Source organism: Ciconia boyciana, chromosome 2 (genome assembly GCF_034638445.1).
Source record: "Ciconia boyciana chromosome 2, ASM3463844v1, whole genome shotgun sequence".
NCBI classification, from domain to species: domain Eukaryota; kingdom Metazoa; phylum Chordata; class Aves; order Ciconiiformes; family Ciconiidae; genus Ciconia; species Ciconia boyciana.
The window spans coordinates 63,823,996-63,843,524 of NC_132935.1; the positions used below are offsets into that span (position 1 = coordinate 63,823,996).

General features: G+C 37.6%; 1 protein-coding gene across 1 annotated transcript in view; it reads right to left on the reverse strand.

Moving 5' to 3' along the window:
* Nucleotides 1-869: 869 nt before the first annotated feature.
* The window catches only part of NETO1 (neuropilin and tolloid like 1), a 66,876-nt gene continuing 48,216 nt past the window's right edge, over nt 870-19,529 (reverse strand). Inside the window, exons 7-11 of the mRNA XM_072851321.1 lie at nt 18,666-18,894; nt 6,350-6,463; nt 3,483-4,041; nt 2,257-2,331; nt 870-1,026 (exon numbers count right to left, since the gene is read on the reverse strand). Of these exons, the coding sequence (XP_072707422.1) occupies nt 2,271-2,331; nt 3,483-4,041; nt 6,350-6,463; nt 18,666-18,894 (963 nt within the window). The 3' untranslated portion in view covers nt 870-1,026; nt 2,257-2,270. The remainder of the gene's footprint in view (nt 1,027-2,256; nt 2,332-3,482; nt 4,042-6,349; nt 6,464-18,665; nt 18,895-19,529) is intronic.

Genomic DNA, 19,529 nt, shown 5'->3' on the forward strand with positions numbered 1-19,529 from the left:
GCTTTTCAACCTACAATAATTCCTTAATAACTTAACCTTTCAGGTTTGATTTCAGTGTTGGTTACTAATGTTTATAGCTTGAATTATGAATATCATTTTATCTTGCATAAGGAAGTGGTGTATATCTGTATCTCTAAAGTTGGAGCCCAGCCATAACATTTGTATAACTGACAAAAATCTGCTACTCTGCTACCCTGAAGCAAACTTCCTAATAATTGCCATGGAAATAAATTAGTTTAGAGTACAGAATTGAACACAAAGGTTATCACAAACCTTTTAACTGAAATTAGGTGATCAACTTTATGTATTATGAATTCATTTAAATCTTAAAAAATTAATGTATTTTGCTTTTCAATAAGTGAGGGATGAGAGACAGCTGATTCTCTGATGTATCTGGGTTTCAGGTTCCTAGAAGCTACATTTTGAGATTAATCTTCTGAATTACACAAGATTTGTAAACTGGGTAAAAGAAAACATTGCCGTTAAAGTCAAGGTAAGAAATTATCATACATTTTTTTATGTATCTTTATATAAAAAGTTACAAGTAGCAAGCATATGACACAGAAATGGAACAGTAACAGCAACAATCATGAATGCATGCTTTTTACAATGTATCTACTAAAGGGATTTTTGCCAACTCAAATATTCAGTAACATACATGCAGATTATTTTCTCAATGTCAAATTCAGTCATATTGCTAGATGCTTATCCAACAAACATTTCTATTGAAGTGATGATGAGTGGCTAAATACCTGATCTCAATAAATTGTTCCTGAAATTGGGAATTTAACTTGCAATGAAAAGAAGAGAGGAAAAAAAAAAAAAGAGAAATGACCAATAAGCATAATAACCAAAGTCTTATTGCCTTCTAGTAATTTTACTCAACACTGCTGAATTTTGTCATGATATGAGAATAGCTGGTCAGAGAGTCCATAAAACCTCTAGCTGGTGTTTCCAAGGACGATAGTTTCACATTTCATTGTAGCATGTTCAAAATCACCCAGGAGCGCACTATTCTCAAGCAGTCTATATAATGAAAACAACGTACATATAACAAAAGTTCAATGTAAATCTTCCACATATCACAAAACATACAAGTAAATAACAGACATAAAACATATAAACTGAAATAAAACTAAGATTAAAAAAAAAAACCAAACCCAAAACAAAAAAGGGACAGTCTCAGTTAGGAGCTAATTTCTTCAAGTTTGCAACAAATCTCTAAATGTATTTAAAAACTAAGGAGCACTTGGTGGCCAGCAACCAAATTACAAAAGAAACATATTATTGTGGAATGGGAATATATTGCTAAGGAAGTAAGATATGTCGGTACTTCTTAGGTTTGGATAAAGGCAATGAAATGAAATTAGAAACATGTCCACTCTCTCATTCAGACAGCTGAAATAATTCACTATAGATTTTTCCATACAGAGTTTGCATGACTGCATGAATAGTTGTCTGAAAGCAAAACAAAGTTAAAATATGTTCTCTCTATGAGGAGAAATACAGAAAAAATCTACCTAAACTATCTAGAAGCAATAAAAGCATTAATGGATTATTTCCCAGTAAAATTGCTGTACATACATACACATATAAACATGTATATATACATATATCTGTTTATATATATACATATAGACAGACTAGCAGCTATCTATAACTTCATTATAAATATCTAAGATTATGTTTATTGAGATTAAATGTTGATAACAAATTATACAAAATGAAAAGCCTAGGAAAAGACTCAAAAAAGGAAGTTTAATTTGCAAATGTTAACATTAGTGCTACACAATCTCTAAATTTATCAGTACTACCACATACCCTTCCCCCAACACTTCACAAGGTTGAAAGAATAAAATGAACTGAAAACAGATAGTTCCACATCTTCCTGCTTGGGTTAGATTACCAAGTTTTACATACTATTTCACATGCTGGGACTCTAAATTTTATTTTCCTAAATAAAAAAATAAATGAGACACCAGAGCCATGCAAAGCATCTGTCTTTATAATGTGTTTGGAATGAAGAATATATTTAGCTAGGGGATGATTATAGTGCTGTCAAGAATAAGGAATTAATAGATTTTGCTTAGTTTACAATGCTAACATGGTCATCTGTCTTTTAGTTTTCTCAGTAGTCAAACCTGGCTCTCTCCATACAAGGTGACATATAACTTGAGAACTAACATGCATTTTAGCAATATAACAAATAAAATAGAAAGAAACAGATGGTTCAGTTGTATAGGTATGTTTACTTACCTCAAGTTTGTCTCTTAGACCCTAGTTGTGTTGTACTCAGACTCATGTTTGCTTAGAGACCCAATGAGGCAGAACCTGGAATGTTATGGCTATTTCATTCAAAATAATAATGTTTGCATAGAAAAAAAGAAATATATGCATATAGATACTTAATAAACAGTACACCTTGATAATCTGATAAATATTCATGAAGTAATTTACATTGGCATGCAATTAGATTAAAATAATCTAATAACTTATTTTTTTTAAGAGACAGAAATGCCTTAATGTGCAAAGAAAATATGGAGGGCATGTAAACAGTCAGAAGAAGTGCATAAATAATGCATGCAAGAGAAAACACAAACATATATAAAAAATTTCTGTGTTCTTTTTCAAATAAATGGTTCATAAATGTTTCTGCTTTTCTTTTTCTTTTTCTTGTAAACTTTTAATCATTCATATTTACAGTCATTCAAAGTGCAATATACAGTAGGAATAGCTCTTTTATTAAAAATATCATGCTTGACTTTTTTATTGATTAGAAAGATTCCTTTTAACTACATTCTTATATGTAAATATATGAGTATTCTCTATTCACTATGCTGTCTCATGTTCTAACTGATATATATATATATATGTTAATATGACAAGCCAAGATACTGTGATTAATAATGGAACAGATACAGTAAAGTTTTGCAAATACTGTCATTCATTATATAAAAGATAATGTTTCATGAGAAAAGGGGTTTCCTTACTCCAGGACTGTGTTTCTCATTGTGGTGCCATGCATCAAAATGGATACATGTATTTTTTATTTATTGACATATTGATTTAGAGATGTTAGACCAACAGTGGATGATACTCAAGGCTACCTCAGTTACAGGGAAACCACATGTATGTGGCTCTTTCAAAAACTAGATTCACACAAAATCTTCTTTGTTTTTTAAAAATTGTACCTGTTCTCTGTTGGCCTGTGTGTGTATGCATGTGAGTATGTGTAAAATAAAGAAAAAGAAAGATATAAAGTAGAAAGGTAAAACTGAGATACAGGATCGTTCAGGAAACAGGAGCAGAGATAAGAGAGAGACAGGAAGAGAGAGATAATATCATGGTATGTACTATCAGGAAACAGAAATTTAAACAATAAATAAAGAAGAAAGAAAATGTGTCTTTACTGAATAAAAAGTGAATATGTTTGGGCAATCAAGTCCTTACACAATAGTCTTCAAAAATCTATTGATACTGACCGCTGAACAGCTTTATCATGTCTGGACAGCCTGTGACTTGTGGTTGGTACCTCTTCAATTTCGTCTATCTCACACGCATCTGCAGCATCTTGTGAGTAGCTATGCTTCATGACAAGGATATTTCTCCTGTTCATGGGCTGAATGAGTGGTTTTACAGGCTGGGGTTGTATTTCTGTCAAGACAGAAGCATCTCTTGTGCTGAGGTTACTACGGCTGCCCTTAATGCTAGACACTTGTGATCCACAGTGATGGTCATGAATGCATTTTGAAGATGATCTCCGCAGTTTATGATAATTTTCAAAGTCATCTGCAACATCAGCAAGGTCAGCTGTAGGCCCTGTCCCTCTGAGGGTGCATAACTCATAATGAGGAGGCTCAAACACCTCCTGGAACACTGTTTGATCAAAGTCTGTTTTCCTTTGGACGAATTTTTTACGAGGCTGCTTGATCTGTACTATAACAGAGATAACAATGAGGATGATCACAATGCAAGAAGTCACCCCAATTATAGTCCCACTGGTATTGGTAAGTTGGTCCAATAGGTTAGCTTTTCTTTTTTCTGTGTAACAGGAGAAAAAAAAAGCACAACATTAACTGCAGTTCAAGAATAAAAACAATCATGATGGGTTCACAGATTACTTCAAAGCTGAGCCTAGTCTATGTCTGAGTTCACATAATCAATCTCACTGACAAAAAGAAAAAAGAAAGAAATCAGGTATTCGTGAAAGCCAAATAAACAACACAGAGGTCCTCTGTGTGCCTATTCACTTGGAAAGTGATTTATTCAGGGTATATTACAAGCTTAATTAGATGAAAGGATTATTTACATTTTTTATAAAAAGCACCCACCAGAACAAGCAGATGGCTTTAGTGTCACCTCTGAACTCCATTTGCCTGCTAAAGTCCCCAAGACTGTTACAGATGTTCTCTTCATTATTTCCTGTCTCTTCCAGTAAATATATGCAACTAGGACATTAGGACCAATGAAAGAGCGAGAATTTACAGGATTTAAAAAGAAATTCTTCTTTGCATTGGGAACTTCGGTGAAGTGCTAATATTTATGAACTGACTGGGACTGTTGGCAGTATTCAATGAAAAAGCTAAATCAGGAGGAAATATAAAAGTTATTCAAACTGAGGTTTCAGAAAGGAAAAAAAAATGTGTGCAAGTTATTTCTTTTGTTCCTGACCTATTAATTACCAGAACTTTTCTAAACACCCATAAAAATCCAAAAGCTGATCCTACCTACTATCCTTTACTTGGGGGCCCCTAGGAAGTTAGCCAGCAAATTCAGCATTGTGAATGAAGAAAAACAGAAAATAGGCAGTAAAATAATAAAAAGAAAACCAGTTTCACCCTACTTTTGTGTATATTTCTCAGTGATTTGCTTTCACATGGCTGCAGATACATGTGACATGTGACGGTGACTGAGCCTTGCAGAAATCCAAGCTGAAAGCATTAGCATCAGTCTCTCACAGGCATAGCAAGACTCGACAACTGTGATTAAGTTTCAACACCCAGTTTAGTGTAATTTTTCCTGGCAACCTAAAACATATCGAAGGACTTAATAAAAAGCCTTTGAAATGAAAGTTATTGACACCAAAACAATAACATCCATCATAATCTCCTAGATACCAAAAATGAACTTTTCAGTACTCCCCATTGCCTACTCTTGTAGATTCACCTGGAGTTTCTCTAACTGACTGGCACAAACTCTGGGGAAGTAGCAGAGTTAGGAAAAGCAACACAGCAGCAAACAACCTTTTTGCTGGAATCAGCAAACCTCTTTTTAGTCAGAAAAACAAGAGAGGATGAACGCACAAGACCCAATAAAAAGATACTTGGCAAATGAAAGATGAAAATCATTCTGGAAAGGAAAGAGTGGGGAAGGTTTTCTGTTTTCCTCTGTGCTGAAGAAGTAGAGAACAGATAATTATTTCCCAATTGTATATTTAGTTTCTTTGAAGAATATTATGCCATGCCACAGTTCTGCTATGTTCTTTTGAAATATGTTTTCATTTGTGTTTTACCTTATTGCACTGCTTGTCAGGATTTTACAGGCTTCAGCAGACTTATGGGCTGACTGCTAATCCACCTCATTCTGAATTTTTTCTTGATTGGTTCCTAAATTTGGCATATCCCATGTTTCCAGGAACAAATCTGCAGTAGCGGGGCGGGGGGGTGGGGAGGGGGGCGGAAGGGAAGCGAACTGTCTCCCTAGCCTGCAACATAAGTTAGTTAAGCTCTTTTCCCTGAAGACAACACAGATGCTGATTTTTTTTTTTCCCCGAAACACAAAGCAACATTTAGAAACCATTGTCAGCACCTGGTTAGGAACATCAGTCCCTGCCTATGAAATAGACATTATGCCTGATTTCCTGTGCTTGTTCCATGCTCTTCAATTTCACTTGATTATAGGTAGATTTGGTTGCTTTCTTTCAGTGTTAATTCCACTTCACCTTGGCTTTTTAGCCCACCTGGGCTATTATGGGCATGGCACACAGCTAAAAGACATCTGCTACCCATATGCTATTCCATTGCAAAGGTAACTATGACAAAGGAACCAAAATATGACTTTTAATTACATTTTAGATTGTATGGAAAACAGAGACCAAGTGATCAGAAAGCCTGCCAGAAGGACATAACCAACACAAATCAACACCAAGCAAAACAAATGCAAACACTGAAAGTAAAATCCATCAGTATTTTTACCTCTCTTCATTTTCTCTATTGCTTGATGTATGCTTTCCCTGAATTACTCTTCCTGAGCTTTGACCCATCTGGCACATACTTAACAAGAAACTAAGGATAATATGCTGTATCCCACGCAGTCTAAATGACTTGACATTTCCAATTCTACACATTACCTTTGCAGTGGTTTTCATCCCAAGGATACACACAATTCTGGAGTCCATTGCAGACCAATGTATTATTAATACACATATTACTGTGGCAAAAGAATGTGTTGGCTTCACAAGGGGCTAAAAACAAGAGAGAAAAAGCTGATATTAAGTAGTAAGTCATTCAGCTCTCCACAACAAACACATCTAGGAGTGATCATGTAATCTCTAATAGGAAAAAGCTGTACAACACGGGTTCCTTGAGCATATTTAATATTTGACATGCAGCATTGAGACCACTCAAGTCACACACTGTTTATTATTCTGTGGCAAGAGATTTTCAATTCTGTCTAACGGACTTTCCCATAGTCTGAGTCTCATAGCTGTAGTGGGTTGCCCCCCCATACATTGGTAGAGGGTCATTGATGTGTTATCAACAGTTTTAGCCACAGATCCAAAACACAACACTCTATGGGCTGTTATGAAAAAAGTTAACTCTATCCCAGCCAGATCCAGTGTATAGGAAATAATTTGTTTTAAAGTTTGTTGCTGAAACTCCGGTTTTATAAGAAAACTTGTGTGACTCAAAGAAGATATGTACTTTAGTGCCCACATCAACGCCGCCTGAACATTTATACACAGAGAAAATAAAATTATTTTTAAAACCTTTTGGTCATAAGAAAGGCTACAGCAAAAGAGTACCCCTTTGATCAAAAGTGTGAAGCTTAAAAAAAGCAACAGTCTTTAGTGTCTCTGAAGCCCATAGTCTAGGAGAATCATGCAGATTAAAGCTGCAGAATGAAGGCTTTACTGAAGGCCATATACTGTTACTGTGAAGAAGCAGCTTGGAAGCCATCAGAAGGAATGGTCCATGCTGCTAAACTGTACTACTTACTCAAGTGTTGGGAGATCCTTCAGTGTTGGGGTTGTAAAGATACTACTCCACAATTATATAACATAGTAAAAATAAATTACTTCTCATATTTCTTTTATTAAAACCAAACCAGAACATCTTCCTCCACTTAGAAAAAGAGCTACAAACTTTATCAGTGTTAAATCAGTAAAAATGAACTGTTTATGTATTTTTTATCAAAAATAACCCAAAACCAATATTATTAAGGGAAAGTTAAAAAATAACCTAAGACCCTTAACTAATCAAAAAAGAGTTATGATATTCATATTATTGATACTTAGTATTTGATGCTTCATGGCAATTTTTCTCCTCTGCAACTGTAAAAGCAGTTCCTATGACAACATATATGCATAGCGCAGAGGCTGGCACAGAGCAGATGACTGCTTCAGTGGTTTGCTAACTAAGGACAGTACAAAAGATTTATATTGTAGAACTTAATGACTCCATATATCATGTCAAGAAATCCAGTTTTCAATAAGTGTTTAAGTTCAGATATCCATAACTGACTATAATGGCTTCTTCAGAGCAGTTATGGTCTGTTAAACAAATAGTAAATGCCACCAAAATTTGTACACACCCCCAAATATGCAACCATCCACTCAGATATAACAGTATACACATACTGTATCTCTTAGCCAATGCAGAAGACTGACCAGCCAGGCTGGTTCTGCCCACTGTTCAATTTTTGGAAAAATCTGGTATACCATCTCCTAAGCTGCAGTGACTCTAGTCAGGTGTTAAGCTTGTTACAGGAAGGATTTTACTTTAAACTGGATAGAAAGAGCAGAAGAGCACACACGCATATTAGCAAGGGAGGGTGCTTTGGGACAGTCCTTATCTATCTGTTGCTGTCATCTGGGGACAGTGAGGGCTGAGCCTGGAGGATACTGTGTCACATCATGATGTGACACATCATATAGGGAACCCACCAGAGGCACTATCATTCTTTCACACTCTAGCTGAAATACCTGTTTCTGGGCAAGGCAAGGATCTTTTGGGACTGGTTCTTTCCAACACACAGCAAGAGTCTCACTGCCTGTTCCAAGCAAAAAAGTGAAACAGAGAGGGAGAGAATTTATGAAAGGGAAACCTAGAGAAGACCTAAGTAGCCACCCATTCAAAATACATGGTAATAAGTAGGAAGCACACAAGAAAAGAAGACCCAAATGACAAATGGAGAAAGCACAAGAAGTGACGGGAACAAGGGAAAAAAGAAGTAGTACAGGATTAGGAAAGTTTATGCTAATAAATCTATAAAGAAGAAAACAAAACAAAACAAAACACCAAAACACAAAAAAAACATGCAGAGTGGCATGAAAGGCCTTAGAAGTGAAGTGGTGAGGACAGAGTGCTGTGTCTGAGCAGGCAGAACCTCCTAGATGTCTATGACTTGCTCTTGCCACTTTAAAATCAGTCTGATTTAATCCTGAATGCAACAGCAAAGAAAGAATTTATAGGGGAAAAACTACCCCCAAAAGAATAGAGAACAATGTAAGAAAGGAAGGACAGTTGTGTGAGGCAAAAAATAAAGGAATTTAGAAGTATAGTGGTGGTAAGTAGGAAAGGAAGGTAGTAAAGTAAGTGAAAGGAAGAGGAAGAAAGAGAGAACTGCACAGCAGAAATAGATGACACTTAAGGCATTCTGCACTGAAAGGAATGACAAGAGATTTTATATAAAATGAATAATATTAGGAAATGTTTCAGAAATAAGAGGAAAAAAAAGAGCAGTACAAAAGACATTTTTTGCAGATTTAAGAAGAAGGGATAATTATGCAAAGTGATGGAAGGGGGATCTGGAAATGAAAGGCAAGAGAAAGGAAGCAAAAAGAAAGAAAATTTCAGTTTCTCTAAATTGTGCTGTTGAACTATGGAGGAAAGAGGTAGTATATGAATAAATGTCAAAACTAGATGAATAGCGAGGCAGAGCAATTTCAGAGTAAGTACAGCAAACTTAGCATGAGAGAAATCCAAATGTAAGATTCCTAAACCTAATGACAAACACCCCCCTCTTGTTCATGTTTACAAAATTAGTATAGTCAAGTCCTCTCTGTAGTCCCTTGAACCTGGTGTGATTAAGCTGGACAAGTAATCAATATATTTTTCCCACTCTAATGAAGGCTTTTTGTTGGAATGAATGAAATCATCAAGGCAAGCTGAAAACTTGTCAGTCCCATTGTACATTGGAGGAATTAGGTTTTTTGCCCTTGAAGAGGCACAGCAAAGGGGTCTTGGAATGCTGTATCAAGGACATTCTACTAATAGCAAAAAGATAAATGAACTGGTAGTAAACAGGATTCTTTTACAGCAGGATGGATCTAGTCCTGATGCTTTCCTGAAGCTGTTACAGAACCCAGGATGGGCGTGGTATCAAGCAGACAAGATATGTGGCAGCAACACTTGATAGCTTAACCTAAGTCTTGAACATCACCTATGGCAATGTCTCAGTATGTAGATGTTTAAACATGAGGAAAGGTTGTGGATGTTTTCACAACAGGAAGCTACTGCTATAATTAGCTTCAACTAGATAAAGCAGCACAAACCTCTCCACCCAGCAGAAGGCCTACTTTATCAGTCTACAGTCTTCCCCATGACTGTATAAATGCCCTTTACATGAGAGAGCAGCGGGAATGCACAGAGCTCTGCCTTGGGTTGGGTGAGGAGCCAAGTGAGAGTTTTTGGGTCAGGATTAGTGGGCAGCCCAGTGTTGGCCCACAGCTACCAATATTGTAGGTGGTGTCTGTCTGCTATGGACTACCTGATCAGGGACAAGAAATAGATGAAATCTTCTTCGGACAGCTGGAAGAAGCCTCATGTTTGCAGGCCCTGGTCCTTATGGGGCATTTTAACCACCTGATATCTGCGGAGGGTAACACAGCAGGGCACAAGCAATCCAGGAAGTTTCCACAGTGCATTGATGATAACTTCCTGATACAAGTAATCAAGGAGTTGATGAGGGAAGCTCTGCTGGGCCTCATACTTTTATAAACAAGGAAGAGCCGGTTGGGGATGTGAATGTCAGGTGCAGCCCTGGCTGCAGTGATCATGAGATGGTGGAGTTCTGGGTGCTGCAAAGAGGGAATAAGGTAAAAAGCAGGATCACAACTCTGGGCCTCAGGAGAGCAAAATTTCACTGTTGAAGGGTCTGCTTGGAAGAATGCTATGGAAGGTGGTCCTGGAAAGGTAAAGGTTCCAGGAGAGTTGGTTGATCCTGTAAGATCACCTCTTCCAAGCTCAATAGTTGTCTATCTTGACAAGCAGAAAATCAAGTGAAGGTTGCAGTTGTCTGCATGGATGAACAATGAGCTCGTGACTAAACTCAGACATAAAAAGGACACATACAAGAGGTGGCAGCAGGGTCAGATGACCCCAGCAGAAATATAGGGGCACTGGCCAAAGATGCAGTAATACAGCTAGGAAAGCTGAAGCCCATCTGTAGTTGAATCTGGTGAGGGCTGTAAGGGGCAATAAAAAGGACTTCTACAGGTATGTCAGCTGTCAGAGCGAGATGGGGGAAACTGTGAGTGTGATGCTGAATGGGGCAGGAGACTTGGTGAGAAAGGACATGGAAAAGGCTAAGGTACTGAATCCCTTCTTCTCCTCCATCTTTTTTTGGTGGGATTTGCCTTTTGGAGTTCCAAGCACTTGAGATGAGGGAGAAAGCCTGGAGCAAGGAAGACTTATGCTCAGTGGAAGAGGTCTAGGTTAGGGAATATTTAAACAAACTGGACAGAAATGAGCCCATGGGCCCTGGTGTGATGTCCCCAGTAGTTGGCTAATGTCATTGCAAGGCCACTCTTGATTATCTCTGAAAGTTCATGGTGATCGGGGGAGGTTTCCAAGGACTGGAAGAAAGCAAATGTCCCTCTGTCTTTGAGAAAGGCAAGAAGAAGAATCCTGAGAGCTACAGGTCAGTCAGCCTCATCTCGATCCCTGGGAAGGTGACAGAGCAAATAATCCTGAAAACCATTTCCAAACACATGAAGAACAAAGAAGAGTGTTGTCTGCATGGATTTATGAAAGGGAAATCATGCTTGACCAACATGACAGCCTTCTATGATTGGATGACTGGCTTAGTGAGTGAGAGGAGAGCAGTGGATGTTGTGTTTCTCTACTTAAGAAAAGCTTTCAACCCTATTTCCCATAACATCGTCATAGACAAACTGATGAATATGGGCTAGATAAATAGACAGTGAGTTGGACTGAAACTGGCTGAACTGCCAAGCTCAAAATATTGTGATCAGCATCATGAAGTCCAGCTGGAGGCCAGTCACTAATGATGTACCCCAGGGGTCAGTGCTGAGGCCAATACTCTTTAATCTCTTCATTAATATCCTGGATGATGGGACAGAGTGTATCCTCAACAAGTTCGCAGGCAGTGCAAAACTAGGAGGACTGGCTGATAGACCAAGTGGTTAGGTGGCTGTACAGATGGGCCTCAATAGGCTGGAGAAACAGGAACTTCAAGAAGAACAACAAAAGGAAATGCAAAGTCCTGTGCCCGGAGAGAAATAACTTCATGCACCAGTACATGCTGGGGACTGACCATCTGGAAAGCAAGTTTGCAGAAAAGGTGCTGGTGTGCAGTAAGATGACCATGAGCCAGCAATGTGCCCTTGTGGCAAAGAAGGCCACCAGCATCCCGGGCTGCATTAGAAAGAGCATTGTCAGCAGGTTGAGAGACGTGATCCTTCCCCTCTACTCAGCACTGGTGAGGCCACATATGCAGTGCTGTGTCCAGTTGTGGGCTCCTCAACACAAAAGAGACATGGACATACTGGAGTGTGTCCAGCAAAGGGTCACAAAGCCCATTAAAGGCTTGGATCATCTGACATACGAGGAGAGGCTGAGAGAGCTGGGACTGTTCAGCCTGGAAAAGAGAAGGCTCTGAGGGGCTCTCATCAATGTGTACAAATACCTGATGGGAGGGAGTAAAGAAGACAGAGCCAGGCTCTTCTCAGCAGTGCCCAGTGACATGACAAGAAGCAATGAGCACTAAATGAAATACAGGAAATTCCCCTTAAATGCAAGAACAGACTTTTACTTTGAGGCTGGTGAAACACTGTGCAGGAGCTGATTTCCCAGAGAGGTTGTGGAGTCTCCATCATTGAAGACAGTCAAAACCTAACTGGACACAGTCCTAGGCAACCTGCTGTAGCTAACCCTCTTTTGAGCAGGAGGGTTGAACTAGATCATATCCCGGAGTCCCTTCCAACCTCAACCCTATTGTGACCCTCTGAAAAGGTGGCTTCATAACTAGATTAAAAGTAACAGCTGGGAATGCATAGTTATGTTATTTCTCCTGTGTCCCAAAGCTGCCTTGCGTCAAGCTCTGCCAAGGTATCGGCCTAGAAATAAGTGAGATAGCATATTCAGCAAAATGAACAATTCATAATGATTATAGCACAGGCGAGCAAATTAGAACTATAGATATAATTCAACCTGATGTATTTTAATAACTTTAAGTCTTTGATAAATTGTTGGATTTTTACAGCATGAAAACACTATAATTTAAATTAAATCACCAATTACAGAAAAAAAATATTATTAAAGGTTCTTTTTCCAGTTTGTATTTCAACCAATAATTATTTTTATGTAAAATTATAGTTTATATAAAATAATATATACAAAACGAAAAACTTCAAACACTTTCATTCTACATTATTTTTAATGGTAATATTTTCTTCTTAAAAATTTGTGTGGTGTGTGTAGGTATACCTTGTATCTTAATATACAAACAGATTTTATAGTTATTGAATTAATTATAATGTAACATCTTCTGCTTTGCAAGAAGTATTTATACTGAACACAAGATGGTGCACTTATCCTAGAAGATATATAAGCAAGTGAGTTAACAGGAATAGACATGATATCCCAGATTCTTTTTGAGGTTTAGGAAACCTATACTTCAAAAAGATCTTATAATAATAACACTATTTCTGTTATCTGGCATGTAAATATATTTTGTTTCTAGTACAAGTTAGGAGATTGTTATAATGATCATATTTCCAGAAGGTTACCATCACAGTATTCAAAAAAGCCTGAGTTTAGTATTTGAAGGTTACTGCTTTCAAAATTTATAAAAATTAAGCCAATGGAGTTGCCTATATTTTCTTAATATTGGAAGGTTTTAGGAATGCACATGGAGCCAATAATCAACACTTTTTCATTTATTAATGCTAAATGATCATAACTTCTTTTAATACTGATTAGCCCTAGGGCAGAGAAACATAAAGAGCATTAATAGTTCTTCCATATGCCATGTTTACAAAGTAACATGAAACAAAAGCAGTCATATTTCATATCTTTAAAAAAAGACTGCTTTCACTGAGACAATAAAATAAATGATCACAAGTAATACATGCACATTTATACTATAACAATATTTATAAAGCACTATAGCAATTAAATATTCTGCGTGTTATTAATAATTACTATACTATTGTGATGTTCTGACATTAATAATAAAATACATTATCTGTGCGTGTTGAGCATCATTTTGTTGGGCATTACAGGATACTTTGGGTATAAAATACAAACACGGCCAGGTCAAAACATTTTTACAAGATGAAGTCAAAAGCTGCCTTGTTACGGACCTGTCGTGAAGCCTGGCTGTTCGACTTCAGTGCAGTGCTTTCCCCAGTGTATTTACACTGTTTCTCAGCACCACGCAGAGTTAGTGCAACTCCTTTGCTTCTAGGGTGTGAACTAGCTCTGAGCAAGCTAGCTTGGGTGTCTGCTTCGTACTTCATTGAACCATGTGGAGTTACCCTTTGAGCCTGTTTCAAGACAGGGATTTCAGTGCGGGACTCCCTAATCTTAGATGAATGTCCTACCCTACTTGCTGTTTTTAGGCTCTCTTCTCCCCTTCCCTTCTTGTCATACATTTTTGACAGGTCTTGCTTTCTGCTGAGGGTGAATGGGAAAATTCTAAAATCTTAACAATAGTTAGATGTGAGAAATATTTTACACTGAACTCGTTAGACATTTCACACCTACTCCTCACATACTCAAGATAGCTCATTGCATCATGCTCTGCACATGAATTCTTTAAGTATAGATCATTTAGATTTTCCTACTGTTCCTTAATGAAAAATAGATCTATCTTTCCTTCACAAGGGAAAGAAAAATGAAATTCTTCAGATATTCCTTGAATCATCCTTGAAACAGAGGAAGAAGTTTTCACTCAGTCTCTCCAAGTAACAGTTCATCAGTCATGCTGAGAGACTGTTTCAGTTACTTTATTAAAATTATAAAATTAAGAAGGTTTTAGTTCTGTACACTACAAGTATACTACCTAAACTAAAATTACTTCTCATTTGCAACTAATGAAAAAAAAATCTTATTAAAATACAGCTATTAGAAACTTGAAATGTGCTTAATACTGAATTTTCTTTGTCAGCCACCTTCAGACAGCTCTGTTCAAGATAAATGTAACTTTTACGGCTAGTTAATACCAGATACACATCGATAATCTAGTCTTTAAAAAACACTTGTATGGGGTTTCATGGGGTTTTTTTGATGTACGAACTCACCAGAGAATGGCAGCTCAGGAGCATGTGCTCAGAGCTCCAGTCTGTGTTCAGCTATACACTCTAGGCACCTCAAACAGTTATTTTGTTCAGGGTCAGAGAGTCATTGGGATGCTTAGCCAGTGCGGGTTTTTCACTAGAGATAGCTGCAAATAGCACAGAGGGGAAGAAAATCACAGATGAGTGCTCACCAGTAAGGAGGCAATCCCAGTGTTTTCTTTTTTATATATTAGTGTGGAAGCAGGCAGCAAAACTAGCAAAGCTGCAATCTATTTACACTCCTAAGTCCTTGCAAAGGGAAGCCATCTCTTCACATGTGTTGCACTTAATCACTTTATTGTTCCCTAAGTAGTTCCCTTTGCATTACCACAATAAACACAGTCATTAATACTGCATACCTGCAGCGCCTTTTCCCCATTAGAGAATTGCAGGTGATCATCTTCAGGGATTCTGGCTGTAAACAAGGACTTGAGTGCTGTTACTCGATAAAGCTGTGCACTACTCTTCTAAACATGGCCCTGGATTTCTATCCAAATGCAAGTTTTGTTAATAAAAAGAAAATAAGAATGACAGAACTTGTGTTCCTTTAGGAAAGCCACGTGTGACAGGGCTTTAAAAACAGGCATAGAGCTCAAAGGGGCAACAAAATAAGAGAAGGAATGGTATTTTTCTGGTCTGGGCTTTGTGATGCAGGGTTATGGACAGAGAAGGAAGAAGTGCTACCAAATAGCAGTCAGAGGTGAGAGAACGAACATCTTGCCTGCTGTGCATACAGAGGGATTTTCTCTTATCCCATATGCCCTGGTTCTACGAAATCTGCTTTTAGGTTAAAGCGTAGGTGTGTCTGCTCAGGAGCAGCTCTTTGAAGAAGCTGTAGGTGTAGCATGTCTGTCATTAATCAGGCTGGAGATCACTCTCACAGTCATGGAAAATGAAATGAACAGTTAGTCAGCGGGTGAAAAAACAAAGACTCATTTTTCAAGTCTTCTTACCAGATGAACAGACACCTTTTGATGATACCAGCTTTCTTGTTTTCCTTTTTCTGATTCTTAAATTAATTTATTGGATATTTGAAATCTATTGTAGGCAGTGACTACCATACACAAAAATATGATTGGATATATATGCTTAGAAGATATATTAAAGATTAAGAAGGTAAGGACATAAGCAGACAAACCCCATAATGATAGTTGGAATAGCTCATAATGCTCATCACGAAATATCAGATCATCACTCTAAATTATCAGCTATTAAGAATTAATTGGTTATTAAGTGTTACTTAGAGCTCTACCACTATTTTGATGATGTGAGAATCATTGCTAATTTTCTGGCATAGGAAATTTAACAACTTCTTGCACTGTATGCCTTTCCTTCAGACATATTTATAGCACTGCTGCTCTGCAGAGCATCACTGCTAGGGGTTTGGAAACTTGTAAGACCACTTTTTAGAGGCAAACAAAAAGACATCTATATTTCAAATGTAATTGGAGCACACTGATCAAACCGTATGAAAATAATCATGTAAGAAATCTCTTTAAGATTTCTCTGTTCTACACAAATGTCAAGTCCCCAGGAAACGGCTCTATAAGAAGAATTAAAACTGAACAGACTTACACAGAAAGAAAACATTCCTCGGGCTAAGTAACCTGTTTCCACAAAAAAACCACTTCCAGTTCACAGAGCCTTGTGGAAGGGAAGACTCACAATCTCAACAACTTAGCTCCACACTAAGGAGAGGAACTTGGGGAGCTGCAGATCACAACACCTCCTGGTCATTCCCACAGCAACAGTAAATACAGGAATTTTACTTTGTCATTCTTTCCCATGCACATATCCACAACATAAATGTCATCTTCTATTTTGTTTCTTTCTCAGCTCTAGGTGAACAAAATAGCTTTTTTCCTCTTTCTTTGTCCCCGAGTAGAGACACAGGTGTCTGTTCCCTGATGCACATCTCCCTGAATGAGGTCTGACATTCCTTCTCTTCCATGCAGATGATCTAATTATTCCCACACGCTGCGGAAAGACGTTGCGGTTTACATGCTATGAGCTGTGTCTCGCAATGCGCACACCAGACATCTGCTCTAGCTGACTCCTGACAGCCAGCACCAGTCTGCGGCATAGGGCAGCACTTATGGACAGCTGACATGGCACAGAAAGTACAATCTGCATCACCTTTAAATCTTTAAAGTCAGTTTCCAGCATTAAAAACACAGATGCAGTTTCTTCTACTATTTATGAGCAGGCTACGTATACACATCTCAAAGCACAATTTAGCCCTTAATAAATTTTCAGCTTTTAGAGCGCAATGACTGTTCAGAATAAATTTACAGAAAACACATCATGGTAATACTTTCAACTTCCCAGTCAGAATACCATGCAGTATAAACTATTGTCTGTTTACAAGAATGGAGTAGCTCATAAGATGTAGCATGTCAGGTAAACATATTAGGAATATTATAAGAGAAAAAAAACACATTTTTCCTTATTTTTCTTTAAAATATGAAAGCCTTGCAAACACACACTTATTCAAACCTTCATTTCAAGTTAGTCATCATAGTGCTTCACTCTCCAGTTCTTTATATGCTGTGAACCTCCAGTGTCTATGCAGTTGTTTCTAAGGTAACAGATCAGGATGCCTTGTGAAAAAAATGAATCAGATCTTGAATATTCAAGACATCTCCAGTTGCAGAAATGAGAAAAGGGCAGTATCATCTCAACTGAGGGTTCTCAATATCTTTTAGACCCTGGCCTCATTTACAGACAAGAAAAATACAATCCACCCTAAGGCTGCAGTGTGAGAATAGAGTGCTGTATGCAGTTTCAGGCATGTAGACTGTCAGAAATTTTTAATCAGAGCCATAATTAAGGAATTACAGAGGCCGTTCTCAACAGAGTCTCAAAGCCTCATTGCAGGGTACACACACGCAGAATACAGATGAAGAATGTGTTTGGTAGGATTGCGCCTTCATTCCAACCACTGACAGCCGCACAGAAATCTTCCTGTCAGACATGTGATGCACAAACCAAAACATACATTAAGAATGAACATGAATCAGCATGTGAAAATAAATGCGTATACTCCTTCCTCAAGGTACCAAATATGCATTATTTCCATCAAACCAAACGAATTGATATATTTAACAGGTGATTACTTGAGTAAATAATTTTCAGTGAATGGGATTATTGGGTTTTGTTCAGGATTTTTTGGTGGTTTGGTTGTTTTTTTAAACTGGCTAGAACTACCTTTTGTTTCTTTCAAAGGCTGTTTTGCTTATTATCTAAGTCCAGAAATCATATAAACGTATGAATACAGGCAAGGCACATAGAGAGAATATTAACCAAAATATCATGTAAGGTTTTTAGAAAACTTCTGTTACTACAAAAAATTAACTAAATTATTTGCTTAACAATATCTGACATATATGTTTATTGATATATGAATTCTGGAATATGCACAAACACACCTACCATCTGTGATAAAATAATCATAAGGTATTTTTCAAACGCCTATCATAATGAGATCTAAAAAATCAAATTCATAGGAAAGGATCAGGCTTGATAAAAACGTTCAGAGCTGTATTCTTTTCCATGCTGTGTAAGGAAAAACTGAGACATAGCGGCTCACTAGCCTGGGGATCAGATAAAAGTCACGGTCATACGACTGGACAGGTTGTGACTACTCGTACCTGTCTTCCTGTCCCTGAATCATGTGCTCTATCTACTGTGTTACAAGTTATTGCACACTATAAATGATTGGAATAAAAACTGTTCTGAATATTTACATAGCTTGTTTGGGAACATTCTTCAGTGACTACTCTGCATGAAGAAAACATTAAGAGTTTTTGGGACTTGTATCATTTAACAAACTGAAAGGTGGACGCATTGATTAGGGTCTTACGTTCTTGGAAAGATGTGAAGAGCATCTGGAATCGGCTGCTTCGACTGCCTTCGTCTGCCCACATGCGGATTACACCAAGACCTGTCCGCAGCATTACATCATTAGCAACAGTGCTGCAAAACTTCGCTTTCAAATCCTCCACAGAGCTGCTTCCGTCATAGACAGCTACGAAATTCCTTTTGCATTCATTGGAATTCTGCATCTCGTAGTCCAAGAATCGCAAATAGATCTATGAAACAAACAAACAATAAAGGCAACATGTACAGACATTTGAGAATGACTAAACAAACATTAAACACCTTTGCTCTACCTTGTGGGAGAAAGACTACACAACACTACCATCAAAATAATTTTTCTGGAGCTGGTCATCCATAGGCCACTTCCCTGGAAGGGCATTAATATGGAAACTGAGCACTGGTTATACTTTCTGGTATTTTGTCTTGCTTCAAAGTAGAATCTAGTGGAAGATCTAGATATTTTTGTTCTTTGCAGTAAGGTCCTAATTTCCAAATATATACCCGTCTTTGAGAAGTATGTACAACAGTCCTTCAAGCTGAAGGACAGACAAACTAGAAATTTCTTCTTTCACTGGTTGGCACAATATTGGTCTATTACTTGCTTGACATGGAAAATAACAAGGCAAATAATTGCTGCTCCCTCCCCAGAGTCAATATGTGTCATCTTTGTGATATGTCTCAGCTACACTGATTCAGGAAGTGAGAATCTGGGAGCCAGGCAGAACTCAATCATTAATCTTTTTATGTTTCCTCAAGCAATTTGGCCACAATCTCAGCTTTTCTAAACAAAGCCTTATGGTATATATCTTCATAATTTAACAGGGTTGAAATCAAGTGTATTTTGTGG